Source organism: Staurois parvus, unplaced genomic scaffold (genome assembly GCF_062004578.1).
Source record: "Staurois parvus isolate SC_StPar_1 unplaced genomic scaffold, SC_StPar_1.0 ptg000088l, whole genome shotgun sequence".
In the NCBI taxonomy this organism is placed as follows: domain Eukaryota; kingdom Metazoa; phylum Chordata; class Amphibia; order Anura; family Ranidae; genus Staurois; species Staurois parvus.
Window position 1 is genome coordinate 2,669,762 of NW_028317884.1, and position 22,451 is coordinate 2,692,212.

Sequence of the window (22,451 nt, forward strand, 5' to 3'; positions counted from 1 at the left end):
AAAAATGGTCTGTGATGGTTACAGGTCATGTGTTGTAGGTTGGATTGGGTCTTAGGAACCAGGCACAGGCAAGTATTTACCATCTGTCTCCTTCTGCATTGCGAAGGTTGCAGAGTGGCTGCGGCGTGGCCCCATTGACTTGAAGGTGTTATTTGCCTTTGCCACTAAGCACAGCACTGTGGCATATGTACAGCCCTGAGGACTGTGAGCAAGCAGGTAGGTTTATATTATTGCAGAAGAGACACTGCATGTCTCTTTTGCAGCAAAGAACCCACCTGCTTGCATTTTGTAAATTTAAAACTCAAGTTCTGCTTTAAGACTTTTCTACAATCTCCTGTAAAGAACTATGTAGCCCAAGAGCCAATGTGACTGGATACAATTCAAATAATGATGTAGGGAGGCCTTCACATCACAAAATTCTACTCATTCCAAAGGAGATTGTACAAAGATTATACAATCAGATCGCAGTGTGTATGGGCAGCTTCGGATGGAGCTCTGCATCTTCCAGGTAATGCCAGGAATTAACTAGTGTCCACCCTTGATCTTCCACATCCTATGGTCAGTGCCATTATGTCTGGGATGTGCAGCAAGTCAGTGATTATTCCAATGATAGTCAGTACACAAAGACACCGATAATAAACAGATAACAGAAAGAGCAGTGCAAGCTGTGCCCATGTACTTTCATGCGTTTAGTGAATATCTGCACGCATGGACTACCCGCCAATGAGCCATATAACTGATTTTGAATATGCTCTCCTCGTTTTAGCAACTGGCACAAAAAACAAAGTAATGACATGGCAGGAATAATGTATTTCTTGAAATAATTGTATTCAGTTTATCTCTTTTTCCATTTATAATTCAATCTGTAAGTATTGTCCTAATGCGTCTCAAATATTAACATTGCAACGTGTTGGGGACTATATTGGTAAGGTTGCTATGCCTGACTTCACTGGTTTGCCGACTGGTTGATGAGGGGCTCACACTAACTCTGCTGGATTATTATATTCATTTTATATCATAGAGAATGTAACAGGAGGAGCTGGAAGATATAAATCATTCTTCTCCACTATGAAGACAGACCTTCCCACTGAGAAAGGCCATTATGGTGGAATGTGTTTACTGTTTGTGCTGTAGTTACATAGTTTGTCTGGCTGAAAAAAGACAAAAGTCCATCCAGTTCAACCATTAAAAAAAAAAAAAAAAAGTTATAATTCTATACCCACAGTTGATCCAGAGGAAGGCAAAAAAACCCAGCAAAGCTCCTGCTGGGAAAAAAATTCCTTCCTGATCCCGTGAGAGGCAATCGGATATTCCCTGGATCAACTTTACCTATAAATATTAGTATCCAGTTATATTCTGTGTATCCAAGAAAGAATCCAGGCCAAGACACACCGATGTCTTAAAAGAGAAGTGTGGGATTTTTTTAAAATCATACTTACCTAGGTGGATGCAGTATCGCTCTGATGCTTCATCTGTCCCCTGCCGGCTCTAAGGGTGAGAACTCAGCGATTACAAGACCTCTGGTCACTGAGTTCTCACAGCTGCTCTGAGCAGAGAGCAGTGACTGTCAGTCACCACTCTCTGCTCTGCCCCCACTGCGCTCATCGGAGCACTGAGCTCTGGAGGGAGAGGGAGCAGCTGGCTCAGGCTCTCAGCTGATCGCTGAGAGGCTGAGCCAGGTGCTACTCCACATTCTGGGGTGGTTCCTGACCTTAAAGTCGGGATCTTTCCCTAGCCTTGACTGGCTGAGTGACATCAGCCAAGAGCGGACTGCAGCCTGCTGTCAGCTGAAAACAGTTCAGAACAAACTGCACTCCTGTGATCCACAGGAGAAGTACTGTCAAAGGAGCTTAGGCTGTGTTTCCCCTTTGATAAAGCTGAAGTCTTGCTGCACTTGACCGTGATGCCAGCAATCTTCCTTTCTTCAGTTCTTCAACAGACCATAATCCATGCCTGAGTACCTGCTATTCAGCCATGGATGTTTAATTAAGGAGGTAGAAGCGCTGCTTTTTGATTTTTGTTGGACATTCCTGCTGCCACCTGAGTACAGGGTGCTGGAGCCCAACTGACTGTCCGTGATCCAAACACACTGAAGTAACAAGGGACCAACGTGCACTGATGGCATCATTGGGATCCAAGTTTATTCCACAGTAGCAGTCCCCGCCCAAAGACCGCCACCTACGCGTTTCACCCAGTGGGGCTTAGTCTCTATGACTAAGCCCTATTAGGTGAAACACATCTTAGAAATCTCTACAACTAAGCCCTAATGGGTGAAACAAGTCATAGAGATCTCAATGAGTAAGTCTTGTTGGGTGAAACACGTTATAAAGCTCTCTTCGACTAAGCCCTACGGGGTGAAACGTGTCATTGTGATCTCTATGACTAAGCCCTATTGAGTGAAATGCAATAAAGGGGGCGGTCCTTGAGTGGGGATGGCTATTGTGGTTGTTCTGTGGAATAAACTTGGATTATAGTGGCGTCATCAGTGTGCAGCAGTCTATCATTCCTTCAGGAGGAGCTGGCACACAAAGAGGTGGATGGGAACAGCCAAAGCTCCCAGATGAACAAGTCAGGAATTATAGCAGAGAGATCTTGCTATTGGAGAATTCAAGATATGTAGAAGTCAGGGGTTGACCATACACACTCCAATCGGATTGTACAATCTCATTTAAAATGACCAAAACTATGCAATATGAAGTCATACCTATACAATCCAATCAATTTATATTCTATTGCGCAGGCCCTTAAGCAGCCTATAGATTATTCTATTTGTTTGGTTTAACCAACGACCCATGTCTAAAGGCACAGGTGTTAGGCTACGTTCACACTAGCGTTGTGTGCAGGCGGCAGAGAGGAGTTTGGGAAGTGTTTTTACCGCTTCCCAAACACCTCTGCCAATTCTGCACATTACAGCACATGGTGCTGTTCTAACGGGAGTGTTTGCGTCGCATCGCGGCAAAACGGACGTCTCTGGTCGAGTCAGGAGGTGTTGAAGCCTCCTATTCTCGTCTATGGTGCAGCTCCGCAAACTCCCGGCCGGCGTTGCGGTGCGGTTGCGACGCGGTTGTGGAGCGTTTGCTGAGTGGTAACACCACTCAAACTGCATTATAGGCGTTTGTGGAGAGTTATTAACGCTCAGCAAACGCCTAGCAATCTCCGCTAAACCGCGCATGCGGCGTTTGCGGAGCGTTTGGCGAGCGTTAAAAACGCTCCGCAGACGCCGGACCAACGCTTGCCAAACGCTATAGGGCGTTTGGCAAGAGTTGATAAACAGCCAAGTGTGAACGAGCCCTTAGGATGTCACAAAGAAGTCACTGGGCCCTGAAACAAATGAATGTGGCTACATTTCTGTCCGCCATGCTGCAAATGCAGCTTAGTTGGTTTCACAGCTTCTAGCCTCTAAGCAATAACTGTTTTCCTAAAAACTGTAATGTAATCTGTGAAATAATTACCAACATATGTCAGTGACAATAATCAAGAGTGATAGGTGTTAAGGGCCCACATATGTCAAAACCAGTGTTGTCTTGAAGCGATATCCCCGGAATCGTCAGCTGAACTACTTAGAAAAGCTGGTGGTTAGTTTCTGTTCCATTACTAGCCAAAATGTGGACTCAGACCCTCTGCAAAACCCACTGGAAAAGAGATACCGAAAAAAAAAAAAAAAAAAATATATATATATAATTTTTTTTAATTATTCATATTATTATTTATTTATTGTTTTTAAGCAGCTGTAACTTAATACAGTATTTTTTATATAAACAAATGTTCAGTTTTTACCAATACATGTTATAATACCAATACATGTTACAATGTTATTAATATATAGTAAATATATGTATATTAGTAATAGATAAAATATTAAATATCAGTGAGCATCTGAATTGGCACCTATGTTTGAAGTTGTGGATGCTGCATTGATTATTTATGTATTTAGTGTACACTTATATGCTGTAATAGGTGATTTTTTTTTGTTATCTAAAGTATGTAGATTAAGATTTGTAGCACTGCATTGAAATAAACTGAACAGCTGCCAGGTATATAAGGCTTGCTTCACATATATGCATTTTGCGTTTTGATGCTTTCTCCATTGCTTTTTGCAGTTTGTTTTGCGTTTTTTTTACACACGTTTTTGACACGTTTTTACCACGTGTTGTTTTTAAAAGTGGAATTTTTTTTTTTGGTACTGGGCAGAATAACAACGCAAAACACAAAAGCTGCAAAAACGCACTACCATTTCTGCAGCTTCTCCATTGAACTCTATTGTAGCAAAAACACTGTTTTTGCTTTTAAAAAAGTCCCTGAACCTTTTAAAAAAACGCAGCAGCTCAAAAAAGCATGTGAACATGTTCCATAGGAAGCCATGTTAAATGGACTGTACTGCGTTTCTGCAAAAAGTAAAAAGCACAAAAAAATGCATTGGTTTAAACAGAGCCTAAGGCCTGGTTCACACCAATGCAGATTGCTTTTGATCCATTTTTGCAGTGCTTTTTTCATTTTTCTTTGCTGAAAAAAACACAAAACGCATGTATAAAAACACAATGTTTTTGTTGCTGGGCAGGGTAAAACGCAAAACGTGCGTTCAGCAGCGTCTCCATTGAACTCTATTGTAGTAAAAACGCTGCTTTTTGCGTTTAAAAAAGTCCCTGACTCTTTCTAAAAATGCAGCTGCTCAAAAAAGCATAGATGTGAACGTGTCCCATAGGAAACCATGTTAAATGGACTGTAGTACGTTTCTGCAAAAAGCCCTAAAAACCTAATTGGTGTGAACCAGGCCTCATTGTTTCTGTTCTCATAAACAAAATATTGTCTTTTTTTTAGTGTTTCTTTTTCATATGTTTGTCTCCCTTATGGCATTTCCTGTTCTGAATGTTTTGTTACTTTTGTACCAGTCTTGCACTTTATTTAGGAATTGTACCTGTCACCTCTAAGTTGCCCTCTTTCTTTCCTTCCTAGATCCCCTTGAACTTGATCAGTAATCGCATTTCACTCTGTGATAGCCAACACTTGTATTGATTTGTATTGAAGAAAACCAAACGAAAACCACATAGGGCTCTTTCACATAGACATTCCAATTGGTTCCGCCTGCCCGTTTTTCAGGCAGACCCCATTGGAACCTCCATTCTTCTCTATGGAGCAGCAGGTGTAAACGGACATGTGTCCGTTTACACCCTCCGACATCCGAATCGATTTGCTGAAAAGGACGGGTGGGTATCCAATTCCCCTTCCTTCTGTTGGATCGGGTTGGATGAAAATGGACAGGTGGATCATTTTCATCCGACCACCCATTGAGGAGTGTGAGCAGCTCTGTGTCTGCTCTGCAGCAGTGGAGCGGACACAGAGCTGTCATTTGCTTGCTCAGCGGGGATCAGCGGAGAGAACCGCTAAATGGGTCAGCTCCGTGTGAAAGGACCCTTACACTGCTAGAACCACCCTGCCAATACATGGATCGAAATTTGTTCGGTCCCTGCTGAACTGGCCAAATTTCGATCTATGTATGGGCGGCTTTAATCACTGACCTGGGAAAAGCATGCAGATCCGGAAAGTTAAATCATCTGATCTGCAAACTATGCTTTTGGTTTAGTGAGCTAAGCTAACCACACACATTACAATCTGTACAATTTCCTTTAGATCTATCAACAATTATGCAGTCAAAGGGCCTGCCTTAAGGTGGCCATACACTGTACAACTGATTGTACAATCTTCCTTAGATTTACCAACAACTATATAGTGCAAGTGCCTATCATATTGGATACAAATTGGATAAGTTAAGTGTGTCCTTCTATTACATATGTTTGGTAAATCTAAAGTTTATTGGTAAAAGAATGTATGGTCAGATTGGAATGAGTATGGTGACCCAAAGGGTCGTCACACACAAATTACATTCTGATTATACAATTGCCTTTAGATATACCAACAACTATGTAGTGCAAGGGTCTTTCTTATTGGATACAGATTTTTTAGGAAGTTTAGGTAGGAACTTGTATTACCCAATTTTCTATAATGTATTCATACTTATAGTGGGCACTGCAGCTGCTATATAGCTGTGCCAGGCCCATTGGTGGGCATTGTCATTTTTCTCTTTTTGCTTCCTATCTATGGATAGAGAGATCTATGGATCTATAGATACAACTGTGGATAGAAAAATCTATGGATCTAGATATACATCTATGGATAGAGAGATCTATGGATATATAATAACATCTATGAATAGAGAGATCTATGGATCTATAGATACATCTGTAGATAGAGAAATCTGCTGATCTATAGATACATCTGTGGATAGAGAAATCTGCTGATCTATAGATACATCTATGGATAGAGAGATCTATGGATCTATAGATACATCTCTGGATAGAGAAATCTTCCACTCTATAGTTACATCTGTGCATAGAGAGAACTTTGGATCTATAGATACATTTATGGAGAGATCTATGGATCTATAGATACATCTGTGGATAGAGAGATTTATGTATCTATGGATACATCTATGAATCTACAGATACATCTGTGGATCAAGATATCTATAGATTTATAGATACATCTGTGTACAGAGATATGTGGATCTATAGATACATCTGTGGATAGAGAGATCTATGGATCTACAGATACATCTGTGGATCAAGATATCTATAGATTTATAGATACATCTGTGTACAGAGATATGTGGATCTATAGATGCATCTGTGGATAGAGAGATCTATGGATCTATAGATGCATCTGTGGATAGAGAGATCTATGGCTCTATAGATACATCTGTGGATAGAGAGATCTATGGATATATAGGTACATCTATGAATAGAGAGATCTGTGGATCTATAGATACATCTGTGTAGAGAGATCTGTGGATCTATAGATACATCTGTGTAGAGAGATCTGTGGATCTATAGATACATCTGTGTAGAGAGATCTGTGGATCTATAGATACATCTGTGGATAGAGAGATCAATGGATGTAAAGATACATCTATGAATAGAGAGATCTGTGGATCTATAGATACATTTGTGTAGAGAGATCTGTGGATCTATAGATACATCTGTGTAGAGAGATCTGTGGATCTATAGATACATCTGTGGATAGAGAGATCAATGGATGTAAAGATACATCTATGAATAGAGAGATCTGTGGATCTATAGATACATTTGTGTAGAGAGATCTGTGGATCTATAGATACATCTGTGGATAAAGAGATCTATGGATCTATAGATACATTTGCGGAGATCTATGCATCTATAGATACATTTATGGATAGAGAGATCTATGGATCTATAGATACTGTACATCTGTGGATAGAAAGGTCTATGGATCTATAGATACATCTAGGGGGAAGGATCTATGGATAGACATGGACATGTTGGAAATTTTTGTTTTGTTTTGTATGCATTTGTTCATTGAAAAATTTGGCTTCTTCATATTCGTTATGTTGAACCAATTCATTTTCGGCACTTGTTTCGTATATTCTTTGGTCTGGGTGGATTTGAAAAATTTTGCAGTATTTACAGAAGATTGCTATATATTTTGGGTGGATTCATTCTTCATATATCGAAACTATTTGGAAGGATTTGAAATTTTCAGACACAGCTAAATAAATAAATAGATTGTGGAACTGAATTGACGGAATGTAACAATTACAAATTCAATTGAAATCATAAATTTACTCGAATCTGAATTATCGAATGAATTTGAAAATTGAATAAATTTCCCCCTTGGACCCGCACTACTATCGCATCATGTAATGTCATCCAAATGAAATGAATGCATTGGTTAATTTAATTATAACTTTTTTTTATATTCATTGACATTTGTTACTATGTCCATTTGGAGATTTGTGTGCATTCAAATCTCTGAAAATCAGATTTTTGGACAAAAATCGAATTGTTACAAAATGAAACACACATGTCTATGGATCTATAGATACATCTGTGGAGAGAGAAACCTTTGAATCTATAGATACATCCGTGGAGAAAGAAACCTATGGATCTATAGATATATCCGTGGAGAGAGAAACTTATGGATCTATAGATACATCCGTGGAGAGAGAAACCTATGGATCTATAGATACATCCGTGGAGAGAGAAACCTATGGATCTATAGATACATCCGTGGAGAGAAACCTATGGATCTATAGATACATCCGCGGAGAGAGAAACCTATGGATCTATAGATACATCCGCGGAGAAAGAAACCTATGGATCTATAGATACATCCGCGGAGAGAGAAGCCTACGGATCTATAGATACATCCGCGGAGAGAGAAACCTATGGATCTATAGATACATCCGCGGAGAGAGAAGCCTACGGATCTATAGATACATCCGCGGAGAGAGAAGCCTATGGATCTATAGATACATCCGCGGAGAGAGAAACCTACGGATCTATAGATACATTCGCGGAGAGAGAAACCTACGGATCTATAGATACATCCGCGGAGAGAGAAACCTACGGATCTATAGATACATCCGCGGAGAGAGAAACCTACGGATCTATAGATACATCCGTGGAGAGAGAAGCCTACGGATCTATAGATACATCCGTGGAGAGAGAAACCTACGGATCTATAGATACATCCGTGGAGAGAGAAGCCTACGGATCTATAGATACATCCGTGGAGAGAGAAACCTACGGATCTATAGATACATCCGTGGAGAGAGAAACTTACGGATCTATAGATACATCCGTGGAGAGAGAAACCTACGGATCTATAGATACATCCGTGGAGAGAGAAACCTACGGATCTATAGATACATCCGTGGAGAGAGAAACCTACGGATCTATAGATACATCCGCGGAGAGAGAAACCTACGGATCTATAGATACATCCGCGGAGAGAGAAACCTACGGATCTATAGATACATCCGCGGAGAGAGAAACCTACGGATCTATAGATACATCCGCGGAGAGAGAAACCTACGGATCTATAGATACATCCGCGGAGAGAGAAACCTACGGATCTATAGATACATCCGCGGAGAGAGAAACCTACGGATCTATAGATACATCTGTGGATTTTATTTATTTGATGAAATACACAGCTTGCTCCAGCTGCTCTTCTATTGGTCCGTGTGATGACAGCTGTGAATCCCCGTGTCCTGCCTCTTGTAGTATTGGTGTGCTCTCTCTGTATTTCTGCTGTCAGTGTAGTAAATAAAGACTTGCCCACACTAATGCTAGCAGTCAATACTGTGATCAGTGCAATCCTCTGGAGTCAGGAGCCACTTAGAAAGGCATAATAGATCTTCCACTCACCGTATGGCCTCTATACAGTCTATAATGTGTGTGAGGGACCCAGCCCTTCCCTATCTCTTCCTATGGGGCACCATCATTAGGAATACTTGGTTGGAGTGCAGTTAAGGGGTTAATGGGTTCTCGGTTGTAACCCGCAACTCCCCGCAGCTCCCGGTTGGGCAGCCCTGGGCACGGTGCCTGGTATTTAAAGACGGGAGAGAAGTGAGAGGAAAGAAAGGAGGACGGGTGGGGGGAGCGGTGTGAGGAGGGGGAGGGACGCAGTGTGTGAGACAGGAGGGAGGGGGGTGCTGTCTGTATGCAGCAGAATGGCAGAGCGGGCGGGCAGGCAGCGGGCACGGCCTGTGAGTAATAAGAGGGAGTAGGGAGGGGGGGTGGGATACGGTGAAAGTGGGTGGTTGAGGTGGGGGGTGGGGGTCAGCAGCTTCATAATCCCCCTTCACTTTGGGGACCTGTGGGAGTTTATTTATGGCCATGCTGGTAGACACCTGCTGTCCTATGTCCAAGTAGGCTGAAGAGAGTGAGGGGCAGAGGCTATGTCATGTTCCCCCCATCCATAGTTTGTCACTGCCCTGTGCCCCTCTCCCCGCCCAGTGACCCTAGATGGCCTAAATCCCAACCACAATACATTGACACCTCACGCAGAAATCACACTACAATCAGTGACCTGCAATCTTCACACTGACACCAGGATCACTGACACCAGATCTGCACTCACCTTATAGTCCCCCATGTCACACTGATACCAGGATCACTGACATTGGGATTACTGACACTGGGATCACTGACATTGGGATTACTGACACTGGGATCACTGACTCCTGGTTCATTGACACTCACTTTATAGTCACCATTGTCACACTGACATCAGAATCACTGATACTGGGATTACTGATACCAGGATCACTGACATTGGGATTACTGTCTCTGGGTTGATTGACACTCACTTTATAGTCACCATTGTCACACTGACACCAGAATCACTAATACTGGGATTACTGATACCAGGATCACTGACATTGGGATTACTGTCTCTGGGTTGATTGACACTCACTTTATAGTCACCATTGTCACACTGACACCAGAATCACTAATACTGGGATTACTGATACCAGGATCACTGACATTGGGATTACTGACACTGGGATCACTGACTCCGGGTTGATTGACATTCACCTTATAGTCACCATTGTCACACTGACACCAGAATCACTGTTACTGGGATTACTGATACCAGGATCACTGACATTGGGATTACTGACACTGGGATCACTGACTCCGGGTTCATTGACACTCACCTTATAGTCACTATTGTCACACTGACACCGGAATCACTGATAGTGGGTTTACTGATACCAGGATCACTGACATTGGGATTACTGACACTGGGATCACTGACTTCGGGATCATCGACTTCTGGATCATCGACACTCACCTTATAGTCACGATTGTCACACTGACACCGGAATCAGTACTACCAAGATCACTGACACTGGGAGAACTGACACTGGGATCATTGACACCAGGATCACTGACACTGGGATCACTGATACTGGGATTACTGTCACTGGGATCACTGACAAGGGGACCATCGACACTCCCCTTATAGTCACCCATGTCACATTGTTACATTGACAACAGAATCACTGATACCTGGGATCACTGACAACTAGGACCATTGACACTGGCATCACTGACATCAGGATCATTTCATTCATTTTATAGTCATTTATGTCACATTGACTCTGGAATCACAGATACAGAGATTACTGACACCGAGTTTATTAACACTCACCTTATAGTCACCCATGTCACACTGACACTGGGATCACTGATACCAGGATCACTGACAACAGGATTACTGACACTCACCTTCTAGTCACCCATGTAATACTGATAGCCAGGAGCACTATTAGATTTTCATACATACAATGACAAACACCCTGCACACTGTCCTGGCAAGTCTACATAACCTACCTGATGTGTGCAGAGGTGGTCCTGATCCCAGATTTATTGATGATAAGGCTGACGATCACAATGACCAATTTCATCATAGAACAACCCAGATTTCATCTTCCCCATGTTCTACCTTCAGGACTCACGGTGTACACAGGCTGCTCCAATAATATACACACTACTGATCAAGAGGTCAGGACCCCTACCAATTCTGCCTGCCCACCTACTATCCATCAGATTTCCTAAAGATCTGTCCATCAGTCTAGATTATTACCCTTCATCCCTCTATTACTTCTCATAATCAACTTCCCAAGTCTCTATTTCTGTCTAAATAAAATAATAATATTGTAATATAGCGTATATAATGAATGTCCCTACCCTATTAGATTGTAAGCTTTTATGAGTAAGGCTCTCTTAACCCTCTTGTCTTTTAATGGATTGTAACTGTACTGTCTCCATTTATATTGTAAAGTGCTGCACAAACTGTTTGCTCGGTATAAATCTTGTATAATACCAATGTATTTCTCTACCCGTTTTTTTTCATAACTCTATCTTTACTCCCTGTGTTACTCTAGCTATCTATCTATCTATCTATCTATCTGATAATCTATCTATTATTTTTCTCTCTCTTCACCCTTAATCAATCTATCTATCTATCTATCTATCTATCTGATAATCTATCTATTATTTTTCTCTCTCTTCACCCTTAATCAATCTATCTATCTATCTATCTGATAATCTATCTATTATTTTTCTCTCTCTTCACCCTTAATCAATCTATCTATCTATCTATCTATCTATCTATCTATCTATCTATCCCATCTCTGTTTATCTATCTATTTATCTATCTATCGATCTATCTAACTATCTGTCTATTGATATATCTATCTATTATTTTTCTCTTTCCTTATCTATCAATCTATCTATTTATCTATCTATCTATCTATCTATCTATCTATCTATCTATCTATCTATCTTTTGATCTATTGATCCATTATTTTTCTCTCTCCTTAACTATCAATCTATCTATCTATCTATCTATCTATCTATCTATCTATCTATCTATCTATCTATCTATCATTGTCAATGTCATAAGGACCAATCATTTCCTTTTGTTTCCAATCTGCCAGGATGTGGCTGGGTGTGATGAATGCGTTATCATTTGTTCTGTCTGTTGGGGATCAGCGTAGACGGAAGAATATTCTTCTCATATTCAGTGATGCTGATGTTGATCTCTTCTCTGTTTTTAGGCGGATGCAGCGACCAGCTTCCTGCGTGCAGCCAGGGCTGGAAACCTGGACAAAGCCCTGGATCATCTGAGGAATGGAGTGGATATAAACACATGTAATCAGGTACAGAAAATGCCCAGACCCATCATTTTATTTGCTTCACAGATTGAAGATTGTGTTCTGTTACTCTGTACCTTCTGCACCAGAAAACACATCTTTTATACATTACATTGTAATTTCTTTATCTCTTATTGTTGCTTCTGTGACTCTGCCTATTGTAAGGGGGGCAGGCTCAGCTGATATTAGCAGCGGTAAACCATGCATGAGACACCCAGGAACAGTCCAGGCAGTTTTGCCCTGCAATTGTATTCATCAAGACAGATGCATTGCATGAGGGCTTTGTACAGCAAGTCCATACCATAGAACAAACCAAACATCTGTTCCCTGGACCCACTAACTAAACTCAGGTCAGTTCCTAACTAACAGGGTATGTTCTAGTGGGTTTCCTGAAACAGACTCCTCTACTCCCTAAGCTAGCCATACACGTGTAGATTTTCAGACAAGATTATTCGTAAGAAAAGTCATACAAAAATTCTTAGAACATTCGATGAATGGACGAATGTCGTTCAAAAATTGTCTTTTGCTTTTAATATTTGATTTTAAAATAAATGTAATTTCTGAAAGATAACCACATACACTGGCCGAAAATTTGTTTGATTGCGAGAAGTTTTCCTTCCTGCCCTTTGGAAATTTCCCGTCACTGCTGTCGAAACCAAACATTGATTAGACCCCACTAACGATTAGAAAATCAAATGAAAATTCTCGAGAAAAAATCTATACGTGTATGACAAGTTTTAGTGTTCTCTCAGCAATCAACCTTATCACCCTGCAGCAGACTCCCACAGCAATAGAAGAGAGAGAGAGGCCTGAGCATCAGTCAGCACACATATGTAATGGTCTGTGCACAGCTGAGACTTATAGTAGCCATACATGCTTCAATTTTATTATCTGATTGATGTAAGCTTTAATCAAAACTGTTGAATAGGCAAACAATCGAATAGGCATACCTTCCCTCCTGTTGGTTTGCTGCATTGGTCGTCAGCACCATGATGCTTTGTTCATGAATTTGATTATATTTCCATCATTAAAAATATGAGATTGCACGGTGGAAATAGATATGCAGTCAATAACTTACAATCGTATTTTCCAAATATTTATTGAAATCCATATCCCCATATCTGTCATATCGATCAAATGAGCTGTGGATTATAGATCCATTATACAAATTGGGACAGATCAATCAGAAAATAGATTGATTGTTTATTGAAGCATGTATGTTTACCATAATAATGAGGTCAGGCTACCAGGATCTAGGAAGGGAGGGTTTATCCTGGCCAAAGCACTACAAATCCTCCAGGACCCAGACCAGAACTTTTGAAGATTTTGAGCAAACAAAAAGTTTGATCACTCTGTATAGGTCATAAACCGAGGAGCCCCTCGCAATGTGGATCTGAGAAACATCTGCAACATGTACGCATCGTCCACATCCCTAACCGCTGGTCCTTGTAAGCTTCCCAGTAAGTGATACATGGTCTGTCTCAGCCCTCTAACTGCTACATCTGCAGGACAGCTTGGTCTGTTGAAAAACAACAGACTAAATGGTAGGATCATCAGGTGAAAATAAATGAAAGAATGCCTAAAAAAAAAAAAACTAGTACAGCCATCACATCTAAGAATTGGTAAGCTGCGGTATAATAAATGTTTGGATTTGGGATTTAATACTGCTTTAAACCAACATTTTTTCATACCTAGAGCAGAAACTGTGTCATGCAGTGACACCTATATGACATTGCTTGCTACACAAAAATGTTGTGTACATGGTTCAGTAACAGTCCTATATCATATTATACATACTTATGCCCTGTACCTAGTTTAGCCAGTTACCTATAAACCAGAGGTCTCCAAACTTTCTAAACAAGGGGCCAGTTTACTGTTCTTCAGATGTTAGGAGGGCAGGACTGTGCCCAGTGGGAGTAGAAAATGCCCCAGCATCAGTAGGAGTAAAATAATTTCATAGCAGTAGTCAGAAGGAGAAATAGTGCCCCATCGTTGGTATTGGTAAGAGGTATTGGTAAGAGGAATAGTGCCTCATTGTTGGTGTCGATGGAAGGAATAGTGTCCCATAATTGGTACTGGTAAGAGGAATATTGCCCCATTGCTGGTGTCATTGGGAGGAATAGTGCCCCATCGTTGGAGTCAGTGGGAGAAATAGTGCCCCATTCTTGGTATCAGTGTGCCATCGTTGATGTCAGTGGCAGGAATAGTGCCCCATTGTTGGAGTCAGTGGAAGGAATAGTGCCCTATTGTTGGTGTCAGTGGCAGGAATAGTGCCCCATTGTTGGTGTCAGTGGAAGGAATAGTGCCCTATTGTTGGTGTCAGGGGAGGAATAAAGACCCATCGTTGATGTCAAAGGCAGGAATACTGTAGTGCTTCATCGTTGTTGGAGGAATAGTGCCATTTTGTGTCAGTAGGAGGTATAGTGCCCCATTATTGATGTCATTAGAAGGAATAACGTCATGTATCATTGGGAGGAACAGTGCCCTAAGGGCAATATAAAGGCAAAGGGCTGCATCCAGCCTGCAGGCCACAGTTTGGAGACCACTGCTAAAAACTATACCCAGTGTAATAAACATTCATGTACCCCATCCCCAACCTCTGCAATACCCCATACTTCACCTCAGCAACACCCAGTGCCATACCATATACCAAAAGTACTGTATTCAATCTTAGCACACCAATACCCCTGTACCAGAAACCTTCTTTAGCCATATTCCAGGGTGTGAACTTGTACTATGCTTGAACTGAACCTGTGCATACTTACCTTAAGAAATGCTTTCATGCAAATGTGTGGAGAGCACATACAGCCATATATTAGTTTCTTCAGTATGTGTCTTCATTCTGTGTGAATGAGGATTCAGTCTTTTTGATACTGCCTCATTAAAGCGGTAGTAAAGTAACCAAAAACAAAAAAGGTCCCAACGCAGGTTTAAGCCATAATGTGCAAGTATGCACCACATACTAGCAAATTATGTCAGACTTGTCTATAGAACGGATACCTCCCTCCCTCATTCCGACTGAATGGCCGAGCCCCAGTGACGCCACTCCTGCACATGTGTGCCAGAGTCACGACCACGGCACAGAGCTCTGAAGGTTGGCATGAGCATTCCGTCCCTTCAGACCGCATGCACTAGTGACATCACTGGCTGCTGCTCACTAGAATATCTCCTAAATATTGCACATTTAGGAGATATTCATTATACCTACAGGTGAGCTTTATTATATGCTTACCTGTAGGCAAAAGTTGCAAAGCTTACTTTACTTCCACTTTCAGGACTCCTTTTCACTAGCAGTTGAGAGGCAGTAAAACCACACAGTTGAGCCCTGGGTGCAATGCACACAGTTGGGGTTCACTAGTGTGGGATTCAAGGAATTAAAGCAATTAAACAGAGTCTATCAGGGACTACTACACAGACACACAGCACATCTCTGTAATGGTTTTCATATCCCTCTATAGTGTTTACTTGTCTCAATTTCTGTCTGCTGCTTCATTGTCCTGTATCAGCATCAGGGCTGGTGCTTTCACTAGGCAAACTAGGCAGCCGCCTAGGATGCTTTGCCACCTAGGGGTGCCTGGGCACAGCACAGATCGGCATTCTCTCTGTGTGGGACGCCGCCATGTCATGAATGATCCTTCAGCTGAGAGGAGGGGCGGCAGAGGAGAGAAAGATGACTCAGTCCCTTACTGCAAGCCGGCTGGCGGCTACTGATCACTTTGGAGTTCTAGCCCTTCTCTTCTCATTCATAAGCGGAGGCGGAGCTGAGCCTGCGGAGGAAGGTAATGTCTGACACTGATGTCTCGTGTCTCTGTGAGTGTGACCCAGCCGGCCATCCATCACATGTGCAGTGTGTCATTGAGTGATGACATCATCACGATTCCCCAGCCTGCTCTTCTAGTGCCTGCTGGGCCTGCTGATCTGTGTCAGTGTTGGTGGTGGTGTGTTGTGTCGGATCTGTCACTGTGTGGGATCACTCAGTTCAGCTGCCTGCTATCACAGCATTTTATCTCCCCCCATTGCCTGGGGAATTCCAGCCTGGGATCTGTCAGAGTGTGGATCCATCATCCTCCACTCACTGCAGCTGTCACCCTGCCACTGCCAGCCACAGATACAGTCCGTCCATCACACTGATTTTGTCTTTAATATTGGTGCTGGTGGCATCTTATGTCTTATGGCACTTATTTTTGCACTTTAAAAGAAATGTAGTAGTTTCATGTTTTGTTGATATAATATTTATTTATTTGGGGGCTGGGGGGTTGCAAGTAGCTGGTCTTGCCTAGGGTGCAACATAGTCTAGCACTGGCACTGATCAGCACGAATCACTTCTGACAAATTTTCCTGACACCAAGAGAAAAATGGTGACAGGGGAGGGACCTCCAGCAGATTGACAGCCTCAACTCTATTCCTGTGTGCTCTGTGAAGCGGGGTATGTCTCTTCCCTCCAATCAGCTCTCAGAGCTCTCCTCACTGAGCTCTGCAGAGCTTTCTTCACTGAGCTTTGCATAGCTCTCTGCCCCCTTTTTTTCTGAATTCTCAGACAAGCTCTAAAAAAATTTTGGATTTTGAATGGAGGTTGAGAAGATAAAACTGCAGATAAACAGGTACAGCTTATGTAAAAGGATTTGTTTCATCTCTGTGTATCACCTGTCACTTTACTGGGTATATGTAAGGGTTTACAAACACTTTAACAATTCTCTCACAATTCTCTTTATCTCCACTGCCTGTTTATTTTTAACCCATCTCAGGGTCTAAAGCTGGCCATGCATTTTTGTATGAAAAATCTCATCAGTACATTTGTCAGCCCGGGTTCACATATATGCGGTTTGGTACATCGCATGTGATTCGCACAGGAACCGCACTGCATTCCTGTGCAAATCACATGTGAATTGTGTGTGGTGCGATTGGAGCCATACATTTTGTACCGCACCCACACCAAAAAGGTGCATGACCCTTTTCTTGGTCCACACTAGAATCGGATCGCACGGGTATTCACACCTATGTGATCCGATTCTGCACATCGCACCACGTTTTGCGGACCGATTTCGGGGTATTGTTAACATACACACCTGCACTGGTTCGCATGAACGGGGTGCGAACCTGATGCGGTGCAGAATTCGCAGAGAAAACGCAAATTCCTCACTTCATAAGTGTGAACTCAGGCTCAATGCCAACAGAGACTTGACGAATGTCATTCAAAAGTACTTAAAAATTTCCTTCTAATATTCTGTTTTGGAATGATTGGGATTTTCCAAACAAAAACCACATATGCTGCTAGAAATGTGTTAGTTGTAGAAAACGATTCCAACCTGCTCCTCCAACTTGTAAGGTTAAAAATGATTGTTAATTTAACCCTTCTAGAGATTAGAAAATCAAATGTACTTTTAGAAAGCATTTTTTTAATTCTACCAGTGAATGGTGAGCTTTAATCTTCATTCCTCCACTCCCTGTACCTGGCTACAACATATAGATAAAATTTACTTATGATTACACCGTGTTCCAAATTATTATGCAAATTATATTTTTCTCATTTACCTAAATAATTGATGTAAATAACAGTCAGCATAATTCTCATGTTATCAACTATTAAGAGTACAATTCACATTTTATTGAACAAACCTCCTAATGATAACAGGATTTTTTTTAAACATAAAAAACTTACAATACACTGTTCCAAATTATTAAGCACAGTAAGTTTCAAAACACTTTATAGGTTGTAAAGAACTGAAAATTGTCATTTGTTGTGTTTGCAGCATTTTTACTGAAATCAAAAGCTATTTCAATCAAACTTTTAACAACATTTTAACTTTTTAAACATTTTAACAGGTCACGTTACATTGTAACATAGGACCTCTTATTTGATAGCAGCTTCACAAGTCTTGCATCCATTGAACTTGTGAGTTTTTGGACAGTTTCTGCTTGAATTTGTTTGCAAGATGTCAGAATAGCCTCTCAGAGCTGCTGTTTGGATGTAAACTGCTTCCCACCCTCATAGATCTTTTGCTTGGGGATGCTCCAAAGGTTCTCAATAGGATTGAGTTCAGGGGAGGATAGAGGCCACACCATGACTTTCTCTCCTTTTATCCCCATAGCAGCCATTGATGCAGAGGTATTCTTTGCAGCATGAGATGGTGCATTGTCATGCATGAAGATGATTTTATTGCCGAAAGCATAGTTCTTCCTTCTGTACCAGGGAAAAAAGTGGTCAGTCATAAACTCCACATGCTTTGCAGAGGTCATCTTTACAACTTCGGGGACCCTAAAGGGGCCGACCAGCTCTCTTCCCATGATTCCGACTCAAAACTTGACTCCGCCACTGCCTTGCTGACGTCGCAGCCTTGTTGGAACAGGGTGGCCGTCCACCAACCTTCCACTACTCCATCCATCTGGACCATCCAGGGTTGCACGGCACTCATCAGTGAACAGGACTGTTTGAAAATTAGTCTTCATGTATTTTTCTGCCCAATGCAGCCGTTTCTGCGTGTGAGCATTGGTTATTGGTGGCCGAATAGAAGGTTTATGCACAGTTGCAAGACTCTGGAGGACTCTACTCCTTGATGTCCGTGGGACTCCAGAGGCACCAGCAGCTTCAAATATCTGTTTGCTGCTATGTAATGGTATTTTAGCAGCTGCTCTCTTGATCCGATGCATGGATCTGGCAGAAATCTTCCTCAATGTGCCTTTATCTGCACGAACCCGTCTGTGCTCTGAATCAGCCACAAATCTCTTAATAGTGCGATGATCACACTTAAGTTTTCGGGAAATATCTAATGTTTTCATACCTCGTCCAAGGCATTGAACTATTTCACTCTTTTTGGCAGCAGAGAGATCCTTTTTCTTCCCCATATTGTTTGAAAATGGTGCTCTGCTTAATAATGTGGAACAACCTCCTTTAGTAGTTTTTCCTTAAATTGGGCTCACCGGCCAATCTAATTATCACAGGTGTCCGAGATTGTTTTCAGTGATCAAAAGAGCCCTGACACACAATGCCATCCATGAGTTAAACTGAAAAACAAAATATTTAATCTTTGTGACACTTAAATAGAATTTGCATAATAATTTGGAACAGGGTGTATCTATTATTGTAGAGCTATTTCTAGTAAGCAAAGCGCATCTACTCAACCAGGCCGTATCTCTGACAGCACAACATTTTCTTAAAGACTGTCAGTAAGGATTTTACATAAACTGGCCTTAACACAGAAAGGCCCTTTCTTGCTTTCCCACAGTAGTGGCCACATTCATGTACAATTCAGTAGCCAGTCTTCCCAACTAGTGGTCAGTGGGCTGAAGAGGTACAGGGGAACACAAGCTTCTGCTCACAATAATGGAAAAAATCTAAGAAAAACTAAGGTGTCAGCTGTATATAGAGTGTTTTGACTTTCTGGCTTCTGGGGTTGTCCACCACTGACATATGTATGGAACACAACAGTACCACATCCTTTAGCATAGCTTCAGCACTAAACTGTGGCCATTGTTTCCTGGTTCAGCCGGCACCTTTGGGTCTTCTGGAGAATATCAGGCGTGTGGGAAAGGTCCAGCCTCATATGTCCTGTGATCCTAAAGGGGGAGATATGTGGTCAGACCTGTCCCACAGGCCGTGTATTCTGCCCGACCTCACCGTGCCTTCTGACCTTTCTCCTGAACAGAAAATGAGATTCCGGAAACATCCCACCCAGATCAACCTAACATCATGATTTTCTCCTGTTATTCGATTCTCAGTACTTATCTACTTTACAAGCTCATTTAGGTTCAGTTAATTGTCTTTAAATTTCTCTACATGGTTTTAGTATTCCAGTTGTCTAATTTCCCATCTCAGGTGATGCAATATAGGGCAGGTTAGGCCAATGCAACACAAAACTGATGCTTTCAAGACTGCTGGTAGGTAAATCGGCCACCAGCTTTTGATTCCCTGAAGATCTTCAGTGGTGAGATTTTCCAACTAACGCACTGTTAAGCAACACCACATTTTTTATTCTATCTTTTAAGAAGTTTGCTTTAGTGTACCCCATGACTCTATTGGCATTGTCATTCTTAGACTAGTAGTCCCCCTTTATGGTAATACTGTGGTATCATCTTTCCCTTTTATTTCTTTTTACTTGATTTTGTTTTAAAATACCTCCTTTTTTATATATACACGTGGTCTTGTAAGGAACATCACATATTGGTTGACAGCACATGGACATTTTCTATTACCCTTCATTCTGTAGGGCAGTGGTTCTCAACCTGTGGGTCGTGACCCCTTTGGGGGTCGAGCGACCCTTTCACAGGGGTCCCCTAAGACCATCAGAAAACACATATTTCCGATGTGTAAAGAGCAGCTACTGTGTAGAAAGCAGCTGCTGTGTTGAAAGCAGCTACTCTGTTAAAAGCAGCTACTGTGTTGAAAGCAGCAGTATTGGAGGTAAAACGACACTCATTAATTATAATTACTGGGTAAATAATTTTATGGTTGGGGGTCACCACAACATGAGGAACTGTATTAAAGGGTCGCGGCATTAGGAAGGTTGAGAACCACTGCTGTAGGGGGCACTTTTTCTCTTACCACCAGTGTAATGGTGCATATGTTTTTGATGCTGGATGTTCATTATTTGTCCTATGTACCTTAAGTTGTATATTGCCTATCCCCTGTAAAAGCATGTATAGATGGTCATTCTACACTATTTTATTTTTTTTATTGAGATTATCTTTGTAATCCTGGCTCTTTGCGTTTTTGTACTTTTTGGGTTTCTGTTTTGTAAAAACTTTAATAAAAAGTGGTTAATAAAAAAATCAAAAAAAAAATCTGACCACGCACAGAGCAAATTTCCTGTTCCTGATGAACTGTTGGCTGTTTTTTACCTGACATCCTTTGATTGAAAAACCAGATGCAGACACTGTTTGGTTATTTTGACAACTGGCGGAGCCTGCCTGTCAAAATACAATAGTCTCAACAGGAGATTTGTCCATCAGTGCTGTGTCGCGTAGATTAAGAAATCGGTTAGATTTTTGAACAGACTGGACAAAAAAAATCTATATATGTGTGGTCAGCTTAGGTTTCCTAGTTTCATCAGATCCCATTGCAATGCCCAGTGGTGATGTCACCCACCTTATCGATTTTCAATAAGGCAGAATAATTTGATACTAGTGGAGTCCTTTGTTTTTGGCCCTGTAGTAGAGATACAAACTGCTGTGGTAAATCTGTGGTATTTAGAGTCTATTACAGGGATAAAGTGGGACTTTTGTTCTTAGCTGAAAATGCAGTACATTTTAGAAAAATAAATCAGAGTCAATGGTGAAGGCAAAACTGCAGTTTAATGGGTCGTAAAGGGTAAGTTTATGGCATTTAGGGTGGGACATGTAACATGTTCCAGCTCCTGCCTCGCCTCCCACCAATCCCCCCACCCTGTAACAGCAGGCAGGGGATCTTCTCCTCGCTGTCAGAATTTAAAAACAGAGTGTACCTGAGGGGTTCCGCCCACATGGCCACTTCAGTTATTTACAGAGTTCCGAGAATGAATAAAATACATGTACTGTCAGCCCCCACTGAAGCCATCCAGTTCTGGGAGGGCGTCATATGACGTCCTCCCAGAACGCGGAGGTGCGCACCTGGCGATCTCCGTGAATGCTGTGTCCTACGAACACAGCTGATCACATGATATGGTAAAAGGCCAATCACAGCAGCCTTTTACCACGCGATCAGTCATGTCCAATGACACACTGATCACTGGGAAATGCAATTGCCGGTTATCCCTATCAGTGCCCCTCATCAGTGCTCCCTATCAGTGCCCATCAGTGCTGCCCATCAGTGGTGCGTATCAGTGCCCAGCAGTGCTGCCTATCAGTGCAACCTCATCAACCCACATCAGTGAAGGAGAAAAATTAACTGTTTGCAAAATTTTATAATAGAAACAAAGAAAAACTTTTTTTTCCAAAT

General features: G+C 41.7%; 1 protein-coding gene across 9 annotated transcripts in view; it reads left to right on the forward strand.

Moving 5' to 3' along the window:
• Positions 1-22,451, forward strand: part of ANK1 (ankyrin 1) — a 371,616-nt gene that overhangs the window by 187,527 nt on the left and 161,638 nt on the right. For 8 of the 9 annotated variants that reach the window (XR_016311732.1, XM_089670260.1, XM_089670265.1 and 5 more), the window contains one exon: positions 12,446-12,547. Coding sequence is in view for 8 of the 9 variants with exons in the window: in XM_089670260.1 (XP_089526386.1) it covers positions 12,446-12,547 (102 nt within the window). In the remaining variant the exon portion in view is untranslated. Of the gene's footprint in view, positions 1-9,529; positions 9,584-12,445; positions 12,548-22,451 lie in introns of those variants that run through there. The other variant, XM_089670266.1, reaches the window with a different exon arrangement.